We start from the raw sequence: 16,645 nt of genomic DNA on the forward strand, positions 1-16,645 counted from the left end.
GAGTGATAATGGGCAAGTTGGGATTTGTCTTGGCCTTGGCCCCACCCTTTCCTGAGCGCATCAGATCCACACTGGCCAAGGCTGTGGCAGTCTTTATTTCTCCTTAGTGAGTAAAGGTGATAGCACTGCCCTGAAGGTTAGCAACAGCAGCAGGTGGCAGCAAGGAGTCGGGGGAAGGGCACCAAGTCTTGAGAAGAGGGAGGGGCTCAGAAGGGAGGAAAAAAAGACTATGGAGTGAATGCTTTCAGCCTGCTTTCTGGGCATAGATCCCCACACCTGCCCACCAGCCAACCCCAGATGGCACAATAGTGCTCTGAGGTGGAAATGGTAGCCCATGTACCCCTTCTCCAAGCTACAGGAATACCAGCCAGTTCATTCAGCTCATGGTCAACTTCCCAAGCTGTCAAATAGGGTGCTGCCTAAAATACAAGTAATATTTTGTATACGAGTAAGAGGGAACACGGGTCCTTGACTTAGAGAATGGTGGTTATTATGGGATGGAGAGGCTCAGAAGGATGGTTGTGACTCCACCAGGGTTGAGAAGCAGTAGTCACAGGGTTCAGAGGTCTGAGTGGATGGGGATTAAACAGCCAGGAATAGGCCTTCAGAAGTAGGACACAGCTGTTCCCAGCCCTGTGGACAGCAGCCCCTCTCTTCTGTTTCAGCGTCTTCAAGAAGATGAGTCACTTCCTTGATTCCCATAACTCAGCAGCCAAGTGTAACTGGTTGCTCCCCAACTCTGATGTCCACATCATCCACACTGGTGCCTTTACTACCAGCACCCCTCCAGCCTGGGTCAGGGAACCCTCTTGGGCTTGACCTCTGCATCCACACCTAGGAGCTGGGTAGCCCTCCTCTACTTCCTCCCAATACTACTTCCCTCCCCACTTACACTGTAGATCCTCCAGGTGCAGAGAACCAAGTTCCTCCATGCTCACAGGCTGGGTCCCTGCATAGCAACTGAGTGAGGCTGAGACAGATCATCACTCAGGAGGGCCCTGAGGGACTGCCTAGTGGCCATTCCATATGGCAGGTCTTCCTCACTCAGTCTTAGACCAGTCAGGGTCATTCTGGAAGAACGAGCCTGTGGCTAGAGCTACCTTGCTTTGGAAACTTCCCCTTCCTGTCTGACTTTCCATTTTCTAGTAGCCTGAGGAAACTCATTCCAGTTCCTAGAGACCTCCAGCTCTGACAACAGTTTCCATAACAACAGAGATGCAGGATATGATTTGTTAAATCTCCCTGTCCTGCCCAACTTCCTTCTTCCCTTCCAATTCTAACCCAAGCTGCTGGCCCCTCTCCTCTAGACTGCCCTTTTGAGGGAAGTGCCCATTTAGTTAGAGGTGCTGGGTGTGTGCCATCTGTCAGGCTTAGTGCTGACTGAACCTAGGGCAGCAAGTTGGCATAAAGGCAGAGACGGAAAGGGCACACAGTGGGAATGGGAATTGGGTAGGGGAAAGGGGCTATTGGAGGAGGAGCTTTGGGCCTTCACACTGTGTCAGGGGCCACCAGGTGGTCCCACCTCACATCACATCCTTGTGCTCCTGCTTGGACTCCTTAATGACCTGCAGGGAACAGTGAAGGTGCACAGTGCAAAGTCAGGCGCTCACACAGACCCTAGGCCCATGATGCTAGGTTGTACATCCTGAGGCTAGTCCCCAGCTGACCTGTGTCTGCCTTCCCTTGATAATCACTGCAGTTGTATCTAGCTGTCAAGGTGGGGTGTGAACCTCCACTTATTAAACATTTAGCACCATGCCTGTCACAATGACATGTTGCCATCCCAACAATGCAAAGAAGGCTAGGCCAAATACCCTCTTCTCACTCCTCTCTAGAAGGTTCCTTTGAGTGAAATTTGAAAGTTCTTTATCTGTTCTAGTGAGAGTAGAGAAGTAAGAGCTACAAACTTTAACCCTCTTCCTCTCTTCCTCAGGCCTGGTAGTGGGAACACCTGAGTCTATAGAGTAAGAAAGGGAGACAGCCTGAGTCTGGGACTCATCAGATCGCCTTGATATCCAGGTTCCCTAGCACTGCCTGTGGAGGGGCTAGGAAAGGAGAATTACATTCAAGGTCAATCCCTTCTTCTAGAACTCTGTTGGGAGCTACTAAGGAACCTGTATGGACCAGTCCCAGGCTTTCTCCAAGATGTACACAAGATCTGAGGGCAACCAGAATCCCTCCTCACCTCACCATCCCGCATCTCCACTGTCTTTACCACGATGTTCCTCTTGAGGTGGCCCTCTGACACGGACTTGGTGTCCAGGCTGGTTTCTGCAGATATGAGGAGAGGAGGCCTCTGTGGGCTCTTGAGACTCTAGACATCCTGCTTTGTACCCAACTTCCCCATAACACATCCTAGGTTGTGAATAGAGAGCCAACCTATCCAGTAGCCAGGGAGAGTCTTGGCTCTTCCAAGAGACTCCCAACTCCCCCCAGTGCTGGGCACATACTGCTGCTGTCCAGTATCCATGCTACTGCTCGGTCTTCTGGTCTGGCACCTGGATTCCTGACAACCCAGGTGTGCACCAATGAAGAAGCACGTGGGCTTTGAAATCTCACCAAGCAGAGCTCAAACCCCAGTTCAGCCACTAATCAGCCATGTGACTATGGACAGGTTAATTGACCTGGCCCAGTTTCAGTTCCTCCCTTGCAAAAAGGGATCATGGTGAGGGTGAGGAAGCAATTAATGTATGTTAAACATCTGACATGTATTAGGACTCAGTACGAGTGGATCCCTTTTCTGACCCCTTTCCTACTCTTCTCTGTCATTTATTAGGACACTAGTGACTCTAGACTGTCTAGCGCTTGGCAGTATCACCTCTACCTGATCACTCTAGTAAACTTTCTAATGCTGAATTACATCTTGAGATGTACATGCCTAATATTCCTAAATATTCTAACCCATAAGAGGAATTTTATTTTCCCCCTTATCTAAGAATCGTTTAAAGGCCACACACCAGTAAAAAGTAATTTGGTCCACCCCCCTTAAAGAGAAAAATATAACATGTCACACTAATATTTAAAATGAAGAGCAGGGAACATAAAACTTTATTCACTACAAGAGCAGCAGTCCACATGGAACTAATCCTCTGGGCTGAATCCCCACTGAACAGAGCAACAAAGCATTGAAGACAAATGAATCAAGCACAGAGCCTACCCACCAGGCACCACAAGACCCAAGGGAACTTCCCAGTGACAGAAAGAGGTGAGACAAAGGCTGGCATTTGCTCAGAGGCCCCAGAGCATCTCATCTTAGCTCCTAGGGACGTGCTACCTTTAACATGAACCAGCTTGTTAGTATAGCCTAGTTATACAATGTCAGGTCCTGTGCTAGGCACTGAAGCTCCTGGAGAAAGAACACAATCCCTGTCCTTTAGGGGAGGTCTAAGAGGGGAGAGGCCAAGAGGACCAGGAAACTGGGCTTGGTGAGGCTCATTCCCTGTCACACTGGGAAAAGTGTTTGGCTGACAGGCAGACAGCTAACCAAGAGCTGGTGGGGCTCTGTTTACAATCTGGTGAGCCTGTATTGGTATAACTTGGATTGTGAGCCTTTTGAGATGTCTTGTGACCTTGTAACTTTCCCCTTCTTTGATGCTTTTGCCCCCTGTAGTGACAGGCAGTTAAAACAAAACAAAGCAAAACAAACAAACAAAAATACAAAACACTCAGAAGGGCAGAGCTTGTCCATGCTTGCAGACCTGCTATCAGTCCAGACCTCACTCAGTTCTGCAGGTGCCACAAGGGGGTAGTAGACACACGGAAGCAGAGCAAGACAGGCAGGCACAAGCCCCACCTGCAAATGTTCTAGGATGCTGTGCTCTGGCTCAAAGCTCTGGGGTGGGTCAAGAAGGCCCCCAAGGAGAACCTGGATCCTTTTGCCCCAGTTCCCAGAGCAGCCCACTGGCCTAGAGGAGAAGGCAGGAATCCAACACCCTTCCCATAAGGCCCCAGTCTACTGACCTCGGATCTGCAGGTTGGAGAAGGTCTGCACAGGAATGGTGATGCTGAAAGAGGAGGCATAGGGATGACGAGGCTGCCCTAGGTCATCTTCCAGGCTGGGTGCTATTCCAGGGCCAGCATGACATGAGACCCTTTGCCACACCAGGCCAGCCTGACTCCGTCCCCTAATTTTCACTTGCCTTTTCGAGCTGGAAAAGTCTGTAGAGGGCTTGGGTGTTATCTGCTTGGCAAAGCACCTCCAGGGAGCAGAATGGAGATTTAGGAGATGAAAATGGTGAGGATAGCTCCAAGGAGGCAGAACAGGCTAAGGGAAGTCAGATCTGTATGGGCTAGGCTGGTGGGTGAGTCCCTTAGTTTAGGAGATGGCCCAAGTCCTCCCCATTGGGACTTAATACTGGTTGGATCTATCTATCCATTTTGCAGACGTTTATTGAATATAGTGTGTGTTAGGCTGAACACTGGGGCAAGGGGCCTGGACGCAAGGTTGACTAACTCCTGAGTCCTGAAAGGAGCAAGAGGGAAAGGCTTCAGGGAAGAGGGAGGCTGGGGTGGAACTCACCGGTTCTCCTCGCCCTCCAGCAGCTTTCTGTAGGTGGCGATCTCGATGTCCAGGGCCAGCTTGACGTTGAGTAGGTCCTGGTACTCCTGCAGGTGGTGGGCCATCTGGTCCTTGAGGCTTTGTCCCTCCTCCTCCAGCCGGGCCAGCGCCTCCTGGTAACCTGCCATCTCCCTCGCGTGGCGCTCCTCTTGCTCACGCATTTGCCTCTCCAGGGACTCGTTCTGTAGGATGGAGCCACTGATCCCTCCGACCTGCGGGGCTCAGAGAGGCTCCGAAGTCCTCTGTCCCCTGCCCCACCGCCCACCCAGGGTGACATCAGAGCCCCTTCCCTCCTAGCAACTCCGAGGTGGCAATGCCCTAGTCCGCCCAGCACCCCTTCCCACGCTCACTGTGCCACGCAAGGACTCCAGGTCGCAGGTCAAGGCCTGCAGCTGGCGCCGATAGTCGTTGGCCTCGTGCTTGGCCTGGCGGAGCAGCTCTGCGTTGCGGGAAGCAGCGTCTGTGAGGTCTGCAAACTAAACCAAGAAAGGGCCTTAGGCTGAGTTCTAAGGGCCGGGGCCTTCAGAGGGCACAGAAGCACAGATCCCGAACTGCCTAGGCCTGTGGACAGACACCATCTCTGGGATAACAGGAAAGTGGGGACAACCCGAGTCTCCTCCAGAACTGGCTGTAATCCAAGGGCAAAACAGGCCTTCATCCTGCTGAGACTGTCACTGGCTTCTGATGTCACTGGGCTTGGTGCCCTGGGCTGGCTGCACCTCCTGTGATACCTGCCTCTCTGTTTTTTTCTGTCTCAGTCTTCCACACTGCTTCTCTCTCCACCTAAGATACCCTTCCCTCCCCTCAAGTCCCCAGGCTACCTGCCTTGCTTGACACAAGACCCATCCCTTCATCTTCCCAGTTTGCCATACTGTGTATAAACTCTGTCTGCTAGGTCCTTATTACATCTCCTTGGTCAATGCCCTTCTGTATCCCAGAAAGTAGCTGGCATACAGTAGATGTTCAGTAACACAGGACACAGACTGTCCTGAGACATAAAAGGAGGCACACTTTTGAATGAGATTGGTTAGGATTAGAAATCCCACTTATCACCTAGGAGCTGTGTGACTTTGAGCAAGCTAGCTAACCCCTCCGGCCCTCAGTTCTCTCATCTATCAAAGAGTAGTTAGTGCCTATTTCACAGTAGGATACTTCAAATGGTAGGGTCTGGAGCACAACAACACTGATTAATAGTAACAGTAACAAGGCAATGGTGATGGGTAGTTTTAGAAGTAATAGTGCCTGTGTGATCCTGGGCAAGTCATCTCATTTCTCTACGGATGGTTGGTCATCTAGATAGGGTGTTCTTCAAGCTTCCCTTATTTTCCTGTATGGAGCAAGGAGGGCTGCCTGGATGAGGCAGGCTGGCCCACAGGTACCTTGGACCTATACCACTCCTCTGCTTCTTGCATGTTGCTGGTGGCCACAGCCTCATATTGTGTGCGAATCTCTCTCAGGGCTGCTGTGAGATCTGGCTTGGCCACATCCATCTCCACATGGACCTGCTGTTGGGCCCGTTGCTCCTGGAGTTCTCGTACTTCCTGATGCAGTAAAGGAAAGGGTATTGAGGTTCAGGACTCAGGCCCATGTTACAGTTGGGGATCTCCCAGTATCTGTCTGCCCAGGCATTGACTTGGGGAAATGGATCAGCCCTTATGGAGGAGTGCATGGCCCGGGCTAATGGGCATGGCATGAGAGTTTGAAGGCCACGTGGTATCCTTTTCCCAGGACTAGATAGTTGTGACCAAACCCAAATATGTCTCATGGATTGTGAACCTATGATTTGAGTTTAAAAGGGGCGTGTGTGTATGTGTGTGTGTGTGTGTGTGTGTGTGTGTGTGTGTGTGTGTGTATGTGTGTGTATGTGTGTGTGTATGTGCTGAGACAGGATCTTATGTAGCCAAGACTCATTTTTCTATGTAACTAGAAACTTTCTACCAGGTTGACCTCGAACTCACAGAGATCTTCCTGCCTCTGCCTCCCAAGTGCTGGGACTAAAAGTGTGTGCCACCACACCCAGCTCTTAGGATGTTTTTTAACCTCTCTGGGCGTCAATGTCCTTCCCTATGAAAGAAGACAGTGAGAAGTGCTCACAGAGCTGGTGTGAAGGAGAAACAAAGACCCTTGGCTTTGTACTTCTCAGTACATAGTATATTTGTGTGCATTTTCCCAGGGGTTGGGGATACTCAGACATCTGTCTTTCTTAGTCTCTGTCTTCACTCTTTCTCTCTCATTTTTTCTGCCTTCTAGTTTCTCTGCTTCCCTCTCTGAGTAGCTCTCTGTCTCTGTCTGTCTGTCTGTCTGTCTGCCTGTCATTTGCCGTTTTGTGTTGGGCTTCCCTTCAACCTGGCCTCACCTCCTCATGGATCTTCCTCAAGAACTGGATCTCCTCCTCCAGTGACTCAATCTTCCTCTCCAGATCCAGACGGGCCAGGGTGGCTTCATCTGCCTCCTGGAGAAGGAAGAGGGCCTCTCTGACCTGAGTCCCCAGCACAGTCACCAGCCTTGCTGTCCCCTTCCTTGCTGTGGAGGCCAGACTCAGGGGCTGTGTTTGGGTGGGCTTTCATGAGCCTCTCCCCTACCTTCACTGCCCATCCCTCCCATCGCTCTGACCTGTCTGTAGGTGGCCAGGTTGTTCTCTGCCTCCAGCCTCAGGTTGGTTTCATCCTGGAGCCTAGGGTAGGGGAACACATTACTGACTCTAGACTTTTCTGAGGACTCTTGGATCCCTGCCCCAGCCTCCCTGGATGTGGCAGTCATCATCACCCCCACAGGACCAGTAGAGTAGCAGAGAATGAGAGACAGAAGGTTCCTAGATAGAGGCCTTAGCTGAGAGCAAGCAAGCAGATAAAGGCATTTGCCTTAACTCATTATTGAGGCACCTTATCGTGGTTGGAGCACCTGCCCTTGCTCACACAGGCACATCCATTACCATAGGCTCACACTCCCTGGCACCAGTGCACCTTCTGCACTGGAGGGGACACACGAATTGTCCACTTAGTAAAGCACCATGCCTCCAGAATCTGATCTTTGGGGACAGATTATAAGATCTCCACTTTACCGCTGTGGGAATCAAAATGACTTGATTAGGGCCAGAGGCTGGCGACAGGCAGTCATCTCAGTTCTATACCCAGACCTGCCTGCTCTTTCTCCCACTTCCTTTACCTTGGAGCCCAGAGCCTCCATGTGGACACAAACCTCCTTTCTAGACATTCACAGTGCCCAGTGAATGGAACAGCAAAGCCCCGCCTGCTGTTCCCCTGGCCTCCCAACACAGCCTTTCCCAGTGGGGAGATACCAAGTGACCAGTTCTCTGACAGCAGGTCTTTAGGAATCAGATCACAGGTTTTGGTCCCTTCCTGGCTCTTCGCATCCTGTTAGGGAACAAAGATAGCGTTCTCCTTCCCAGATGTGGGGAAACCCGGAGGTTAAGAGGCTGAATTCTTACTGGAGGCTGCACCCTTACCGGCATCCCTTACCAGCATCCCTCTCCAGAGCTCAGTCTCACTGCTCACAGCCCCCCTTCCCTGTCCCCCTTCTCACTTCTGCCTCAGGGTGTTGAGGTCTTGTGCCATATTGTCCCTTTCCACCTCCAACCGGGCACTGTTGGCAGTAAGTTGATCAAGCCTCAGCCTCAGCTCCCGAAGTTCTGCCTGATAGACATCGGCCAGCTTGGTGGGCTCCTTGGCTCGGAGCTGGTTTAACTCAGCTGCTAGTGCCTTGTTTTGCTGTTCTAGGAAGCGGACCTTCTCGATATAGCTGGCAAAGCGATCATTCAGCTCCATCATCTCAGCTCGCTCACTGGCCCTGGTCTCCTTGAAGCCAGCATTGAGTGCCCCAGCCAAGGAAAAGTCCACCCTAGTAGGGAGTGGAGGGGGCATTCGAGCCAGGGAGAAGCGGGGGATGGTACCCAGGTGGCGGCTGGGACCCAGGCCCCTGACCACCGTCTCTGAGGAGGCATAGGAGCGACGAGCAGAAGTGATGCGTCTTCGCTCCATCCTGCCCTGCCTTTGCTGGCTCCTGTGATGACAGGGCTTTATAGAGGAGTGAGCTGAACTGGCACTACCCTGATTGCCTGGCAACACCCCATGGACTAGCCTGAGGGGTGGAGTTGGGCTTCAGCCCAGCTATGGGGAGAGTTACCCTCACCCCACTAAGGTCACTATGCCAGAGACAAGGCTTCCCTCGGCACACCAGCCTGGTCTCACCAGTGATCAAAGAAACCTCTTCTCTGGTAAGATGAATCAAGAAAGGACTGGGGAAATAAAGCATGAGGACCCGAGTTCTAGCCCCAGAACCCGCATAAAAAGCTGGGCTTGACATTGTGCACTTGTAATTCCAGTGCTGGAGAAACAAAAACAGGAGGCTCCTTAGGGCTCACTGGCCAGCAGCCTAGCCTAACTGGTGAGTCCTGGCTCCCAGCAACAAACCCTGTCTCAAAAAAACAAGGCAATGACTCCTGAGGAATAATACCTGAGGTTGACCTCTGGCCTCCACACATATGTACACACATTAGCACACGTATCTGGGTACACATGAGCTTGTGCACACACACCAGATAAAGAAAGGAAGAGAGAGAGAGAGAGAGAGAGAGAGAGAGAGAGAGAGAGAGTCTAGTTGACCTGCCTTCCAGCTCTTAGAGCCCACAAGCCAAGCCTGCCCTCACTCTGTGCTCCTCCATGGGCCTATGAGGTGCAGGCACTTGAAGAATGAACCTGTGCCCTGTCTCCAGGATCAGCCTATGTTATAGTTTCCTGCTAAGTCCCATGCCTGGAGTCCTCTCCTATGAGCCCCTCCATTGCTGCCTTCTCCTTTTCTGGAGTTCATGAGCTGAGGGCTGGAGCCCTCCCCATGTCTCTAGGGTCAACTAAGGCCTCTGGTTGTATGTCTGGGGGACATGACAGAGGACATGACAGAAGGGGATTCTGATAGGGTAAAACAGCCATCCTCCTCCCTGGGTCACTCTTTGGCCTCTTGTCTAGCCTGCTGGGCCATTTCTCCCTTGCCTGGCTTCCCTGTACCTTTCCCAGAGCCTGGGCCTTGACAGCTCCACAGAGCAATTATGAATGAGTTGGCTGTGCAGGCTAGCATCTTTGTTCCTGTAACACCCTGTTTCCCTGGCCACCCCTCATTCTCCCAGGAGATTTATCTCTTTCAAGTTCCCACACACTACACGTCTGGGGCTATGTGGGTCTTAAAGCCCAGGAGCCATGGTCAACAGGGGAAGGGGGCTGTTGCCCTTTGAGACTTTGGATTCATCCATCCCCTCCACTCTGGTCCCACCCTGGCGCCTCAGTCATTTTCCAGCGCTTCTGAGAAGCAGACAGCTCTGCTCTCTCCACCTCCCAGGCCTCCCACTGTCCAGCTTCTGATCTCTAGTTGCTGAATAGAGCTTTGTTCTCCACCGCCAGTGAGGGCACCATACCACAAGGGCAGCCCCCATGGGGTTGTGCCTCTTTTATCCCAAGATGCCAGGATGTCAGTCCCGGGTACAGTGCAAGACCCTAGTTCAATGGACTTCTCAGAAAGCATCGAAGGGGGCCTGGAGTGCAGCGGGAAATAGGCTGTGTGCCTACCCTTAGGCATTGTGTCTATGCCAAGGTGAATCATTCAGTGGGCACAAGGAGGAGGTCCTGGGGGGCAGCTCAGCACTGCCAGGTCTTCAGCTTACAAAACAAGGCCTGGCTACTCGCCCCCTCCCAGCCCTCAAGCCATTTCAGGCCCCTGAGCACTTGTCACAGCAACACCCTTACTTCATACTAGGGACCTGTCATTCACTTGAGCATGTAGTGAGCTGCTTGCTGAGGTTCCCCTGTGAGTCCCACAGGGAAGGGAGGAGTCCTTTAGGCTCCAGCCACATCTACTCTGATCCTGAACAATGGCACAGTGAGGGAAACAACAAAGAGGGGTTTCCAATTACTTTTTATATTTTCTTTATTTTTATGTGTATGAATGTTTTGCCTGCCTGTATGTAAGTGCAACACATGCATGCAGTACCCACAGAGGCCAGAAGAGGGCATCAGATTCCCTGGAACTGGAATTTCCAAGGGATGTTAGCCACCATGTGGGTGCTGGGAACTGAACCAGGGTCTTCTGCAAGAGCAGCCAGTGCTTTTAACCGACAAACCATCTCTCCAGGTCAGGTAGTGTGCACTTGTGGGAAGGTGAGACAGACAGGTGGCTCTCTGGGGCTCACTGGATACCCAGTCTAGACTATTGGTGAGCTCCAGGCCAACGACTGATCTTGTCTCAAAAGAGGCAGACAGTGTTCCCGAGGATGACACCAGGGGTTGTCCTCTGGCCTCTTAACCACTGAGCCATCTCTCCAACCCCCTTAACGACTTTTGATCCTACTAGGATTGGGAAGTTAGCAGACAAGACAAGTTAAAGGAAGATTGCCTGACTAGGGATAAGCCTTTGTCTCAGAACACATTTCTGTGAGTAGAAGTGGTCCATCCTTCCCACCAAGGTTGACTAGCACAAACAATACCTTGCCTTTTGTTCAAGTAAATCAAGGCTAAATATGATTGACATGGTTCTGGAGAGAAAAGATGTGATAAAGGCAGGAGTGGTTGTCAGCAACAGTGCAAAATTTGTCCTGTGTGAGTTTCAACCAGTCAAGAAGTCCCCAGCCTCTGCCCCTCAGCCTCCTCCCTGGATCCTTGATGCAGGCCCAGGTTCTATTCCAGCCCCACTGAACTTTCAGATCCTTGATACACGATCTCAAGAGTCCCTGTGCATAGAGCCAAAAAGAAAGGCACTGTTGGTCATAGTTGATGTCCAGACTTTCATTATTAGTGTGTTTTATTTATTTTTTGTCTTTTTGAGACAGGGTCTCCCTGTAGTCCCAGATAAACTAGAACTATGTAGACCAGGCAGGCCTCGAACTCACAGAGATTCACCTGCCTCTGTCCCCCAAGCACCACGGTTAAAGGTGTGTGCCACCACGCCCAGCTCATTATTAGTGTTTTATTATACATTCATTGTAGAGAAATCAGAAAATACAGATAAGCAATATAAAAATTTAATTAGCCATAATGTTACACATGGAGATAAACAGTACCAGATTTTTCTACACATATAAATACATTGTTTTGAAACAAGCTCATGCTGTACAAATTATTTTGTAATTTGCTTTTCTTTCAACAATATGTTGTGAACATCTTTCTGAATCAATAAACATTTACCTACATTATCATTTTAACAGTTGTATGGCTTTCCAGACTATGCCTTCATTTAACTGAGCCCTATTGTTGAATCTCTTGCTCTCCTCACTCTTCTTGCTCTCTTTCTCTCTCTCATCACATCCATGTATATCTGCTCCATGCAGGCACATGGTAGGAGAGTGACACAGGCCCTCTGCCCTCTCAGCTTCCACCAGAACTTCCATCCTCCTAGCCTGGCCCAAACCCCATTCTCTGGGTTGCCTCCTTTTCTTTTTTCCCAAGCAGAAGTCTCCAACATCTGAAGCCTAAGGCCAAACTCCAGGCTGACTTCTAGACTCCACAGCAGGGTACTGCCAACCGTGGAGACAGATGCTTGGACACCCCTCTACAGAACCTGCAGCCAAAATGAGCCCTGCTTCAAGCCAGAATGAGGATAAAGATGGTTTCCTTGTGTTCCTCACACTGTATCAAAATCTGATAGATGGCCTCTTGCTTACAGGACAAAATCCCATACCTCCTAGGACAGGCCAATCCCGCCTCTGGCCTCAACCCATGCACATAGGCCAATCCCACCTCTGGCCTCAACCCATACACATGGTGTCTGGTGTTTTCCAGTCTCTGATTCAGGTAGTCGTGCCATTTGAATGTTTCCCAATGGCTCTGCTTGTACCTCTTGCCCCTGCTCAGTGAGCTGGAGTAAAGAAGACTGACCCCTCGGCCACCACAATCTATACATCCCATAGTGGGAACTGAGGCCTAGGGCCACTAGATGGCAGTGCTCAGCTGCCCAGGGCTGGCCACTGAAGCTTAGCTGACGGGAGAAATCAGAGTCTCCTAATGTTGGTGGGTTTTTGAAAGTCCACCTTTATATCCCCATATCCAGACTGGTCACTCCATAGCAAGGGCAAGTCTACAGAGAGCAAAGCATGGACCCCCTCAGGAGCTGTGAAGTCTTGAATGACTTAGGAGCCTTCTCTAAATCTCCATTTCCAGATTTGTAAAATGAGAAGTCACCATTCAGCCAGTAGGGTTTTTTTTGGGGGGGGGCTTTTTGAGACAGGGTCTCCCTGTAGCCCCAGCTGGTCTGGAACTTGCTATGTAGACCAGGCTGGCCTTGAGCTCACAGAGATCCATCTGCCTCTGAGTACTGGGATTAAAGGTATGAGCCTCCAGGCCCTGCTCAGCAGGCTTTCTAAGAACATTGAAAGGATAGTAAAAACTGGCCACAGCAAGCACTGTTGACAATCATAACTTTCATTTATTAACACCTCCCGTGAGATTTATCCACCTGTATGTCAGCATGTCTGTGATGGCTGGCAGGGACAGAAGTTGAGTGGGGACTTCCAAGTCCTACTGGCTCTATTGGGAGTAAATGCAGACCTCCCAAAGGGAGACTATCCAGCTGTGGATAAGGCTGAGGTACAGCAATAAGTAAAGAGTGAGAATCAATGTCTTTTCCCCAGACCACTAGCTGTTGGTGCCTTCAGGTCCTTCAGGGAACCTAGTTGGTTTTCTTGTTTTTTTTTTTTTTTTTTTTTTTGTTTTTTTTTTTGAGACAGGGTCCTATCTATCCCAGGCTGACCTTGAACTCCCTATGAAGCCAAGGATTATCTTGAACTTCTAACCCTCCTGTCTCTATCTCCTGAGTGCTGGATTTACATGTGTGCACTACCACACCCAGTTTGCATGCTGCTGGGTCTCGAACCCCAGGCTTCATGGATGCTAGGCAAGCAGTCTGTCAGGTACAGGAGCTACACCCCCAGTCCTACTTGTAGGTTCTTTGAAACTGCATGGAGACTGGAAGCAGAGATTGCCTCCTAACCTGCATTCTTGCTTCCCTGACTCCCCTGCTGGGCTGTTCTCACTTGCCTCTCCCTATCTGGAGGCTTGAAGTTCATGACTCCATCTAATTCCAGAAACTTGGTGTGTTGATACCTTGGTGTGTGGGTTTCCTTTCCACCTTAGCCTGAGACCTCCTGAGAAGAGTTGTGTCTTTGCAGATGGAGATTTCCTGATGCTAGGCTCTGTCTTCCCCTCAGACCAGGGTCTGCTCCATCCAGATGAAGGCACCAAAGGACAGGGCTATTATCAGTGGGAGCTCCTGCAAGTGGGGGCTGTTCCTGTCTTCTGTTGGAGTGGGGGCTGCCTCAGACCAAGGACCATTCATTCTCTCACCCTTAGCTATGCCCAACCAGACTCTGCTGGTTAGAAATCAGTTCCTATGGCTGCAGAAACATCTCAGGCTAGACCCCAGACTCCTTTCTCCGCCTCCTTGGCCCCGTCAGCCTGTTGTTGGAATCATCAACTCATTCACTTACACAGGCCCCAGGGCCAGGCTGCTGTGGCAGGGTTAATAAGCTCAGGCCCTCTCTCCCTCGCCTCTCCCTGTCCCAGCCAAGGCCAGCTTGTTGTCTACCTCCAGTCTCTAACCCCAAGATCTGCTTTTTAATTGCTTTCCCGGTCTTCTCTGCTCCTGCTCCCCTCATCTCCCTGCCTGATTGGATCCCTCAGAGAGGGTAAAAGGTGGGGATCAGATGTGGCCCTGGTGGGAGGGGAGGGCTGGCAACTGTAGTCCTTCAAGTGAACAGGACAGAATGAATGGGGCTGTGTCGAGCTGAGGGGAGCCATGAAGCTTAGTTGGAAAACAGCCATGCTTCCCAGGCCCCTGGGGATGAATCTAGTCCCTTCCTCCCCTCTTGCCCTTTATCTCTAGCTGTCCTGGATCCCTGCTCACAGAAGAACCATGCAGAAGACAACTATAACCTAGATTGTATCCTTCTCTCTCCTTCTACCTTTAAGTGAATTCTGGGAATGGAACTCAGGTCTCCAGGCTCACAGGTCAAGCACCTTTTCCTGCTGAGCCACCTCTCCAGCTCTGTAGAGTCTGTCTGAAATCAGGATGCCCTAAACATAGCCAAGAGCCATGGGACCATTCCAGGGGGACATGGGGGCAGATGAGTAAGGGCTCTAGGGAAGGACTCCTGAGTTCGCTGCCTAGGAGGTACCCCAGGTCAGGATGAAGTCTTCTGGGAGAAGGGAGGGCAAGCTGAAGGCTGGGTGTAGGGGGACCTCAGAGGAAAGACCAGTTCCTTCCTCTTGGCAGTTTCCAATGCCAATGGAAGATTTGACTTACATTCAGGTGACAGGACTAGGTGCCTTCTTTTCTCCCTTTGTGAAAGGACCAGGTCTAATTCTGTTTTCAACTCTTGGCTGAAAGCCTGGTTCTATGAACTGGACAGAAACTTGTACTCCATGGCAGATTCAGACCTGAGTCTCAGGTTGAGCAAGGAAGTAGCCATAAGGATCTCAGAGATAGGGTTTTTAAACTTGGGGAAATTGAGCAGGGCTAGGACAATGCAGGGAGAGAGGGCGTCAGGCCAAGCTGAGTCTACTGTGACTGGGGAGGCATCGATTGCCATGTCTCATAGTTGACTCTATGTAAGAACAATCCAATCTCAAAGTCTCATCATCCATGGAGGTCAGCTGGGAGCTAGATGTCAGCTTGTTGGCCCCAGAAGCCCCTGCCAGCTCCCTGTGAGCTTTAGCCAGCCAGGCTGCCTCTGGCATTCAGGAAACCACACAGAGAGCTCTCTCAGTCCGACCTCCTATGATTGAGGGCAGGAGCCACCCATGCTTAGCTCCATCAGCCCAGTCTTTGTACATTTCATGGGTCACCAGAGAGCATATTTTGTACCACAGAGCCACAAATGTTTGCCGAGTGAATGGCTAGCTGCCGAACATCCTTGTCAGGAGTGACCTCTTCCACTGTCAGGCTGCCCCTAGCTTGGGCAAACTGTCTCATGCAAGGACCTTATTGTGCAGAGCATGCCCTCCTGGCCCTCGTTACTGTCTTGCCCTGTGCTGGCTGCCTCTGCACTTGCAAGGTAATAGTGATGGTCAGAAGAGATAGATGAGGGCCCCAGGAAATGGGGAAGCTCTTCCATCTGAATCCACCCAATACTCAGCGAGACCTCCTGAGGTCAAAGCACCATGCCCAAGCTGCTACGTATGTGAAGCTATGACTGCTTCAAGGGAACCATGGTACACAGGGGAACAAACTCTTTAAGAGTAATTGGAGAGGCAGGAACTCCATGCTGGCAAAGAAAAATGATGCCCGTTAGCTTCCAAAGGGAAGCAGCTCTATGTCATACAAAGAAGCAGGACCCAGGCTGGATCCCAAACACTTGAGTATAACCCTGGGCAAGTTGGGTGCTTTTTCCCCCGCTCCCATTTCCCCCTTATTATCTCATAGGGCTGTGAAGTTCTGCGAAACAACAGGACAAGTGGCAGCCATGGAATGCTCATTCACCTGCTCTTCGCCCCACTCTAAAAAGGAATGGGACTGAGCAGGAGGGGCCCAGCAGACACAGGGTAGCTGCTCCCCCAGAACAACCAAGACTCCTTTGAAATTAGCAACATTATTTACCCACTATTCACAATGTGCTAAATACCCTTAACATGTTTGTTTTCAGAAGCAAGTTCAACACAAGCTCCTGTAATTTTGTTTACACTATTAATTCATTCAGCCAACCATGCCTTCATGGAGATAACTGTTGAACTGCTACACAATCCAATAAGTGGAGTGAAAGCCCCCAAGAGCTGACGGAGGGCTGGGGATAGGAGTGGGTTGCAGTGGGCTCTAGATGGGATTCCATTTGGCACCTCACACCAGACCTAGGTACTACCAAAAAGGTCCTCCCTAACAGGACTACCCATCTTAAAGGCCACAGCACAAAGCAGGTATCCAAGTGAGATTCCTTTTTTCCTCCCTTTAATTTTAAAATTCACTTTTATGTGTATGAGTATTTTTGCCTACATGTAAGTGCATCCATGTTGACACTGCCCACGGACACCAGAAGAGGATGTCAAGATCCCCTGGAAATGGAGTTACAGTGTTAGCTGTCATGTAGGTTCTGGGAAC

General features: G+C 50.8%; 1 protein-coding gene across 3 annotated transcripts; it reads right to left on the minus strand.

Moving 5' to 3' along the window:
• Nucleotides 1–77: 77 nt before the first annotated feature.
• Nucleotides 78–8,631, minus strand: Gfap (glial fibrillary acidic protein). Of its 3 annotated transcripts, XM_029566021.1 has the most exons (10): nucleotides 8,102–8,613; nucleotides 7,172–7,232; nucleotides 6,915–7,010; nucleotides 5,938–6,099; nucleotides 4,909–5,034; nucleotides 4,520–4,740; nucleotides 3,961–4,004; nucleotides 3,485–3,604; nucleotides 2,186–2,271; nucleotides 78–1,565 (listed from the first exon to the last, which is right to left on the minus strand). In XM_029566021.1, exons 1-10 carry the CDS (start codon nucleotides 8,554–8,556, stop codon nucleotides 1,524–1,526), a joined length of 1,413 nt encoding a protein of 470 aa, XP_029421881.1. In that variant the 5' UTR covers nucleotides 8,557–8,613; the 3' UTR covers nucleotides 78–1,523. The 3 variants fall into 3 exon arrangements, with proteins under 3 accessions (XP_029421881.1, XP_008836434.1, XP_008836435.1); XM_008838212.1 differs by lacking the exon at nucleotides 3,485–3,604 and having other exon boundaries at nucleotides 8,102–8,631; XM_008838213.2 differs by lacking the exons at nucleotides 78–1,565; nucleotides 2,186–2,271 and having other exon boundaries at nucleotides 3,036–3,604.
• Nucleotides 8,632–16,645: the final 8,014 nt, after the last annotated feature.

The sequence above is a fragment of the Nannospalax galili genome, unplaced genomic scaffold (genome assembly GCF_000622305.1).
Source record: "Nannospalax galili isolate Female #2095 unplaced genomic scaffold, S.galili_v1.0 scaffold95, whole genome shotgun sequence".
Taxonomy (NCBI): domain Eukaryota; kingdom Metazoa; phylum Chordata; class Mammalia; order Rodentia; family Spalacidae; genus Nannospalax; species Nannospalax galili.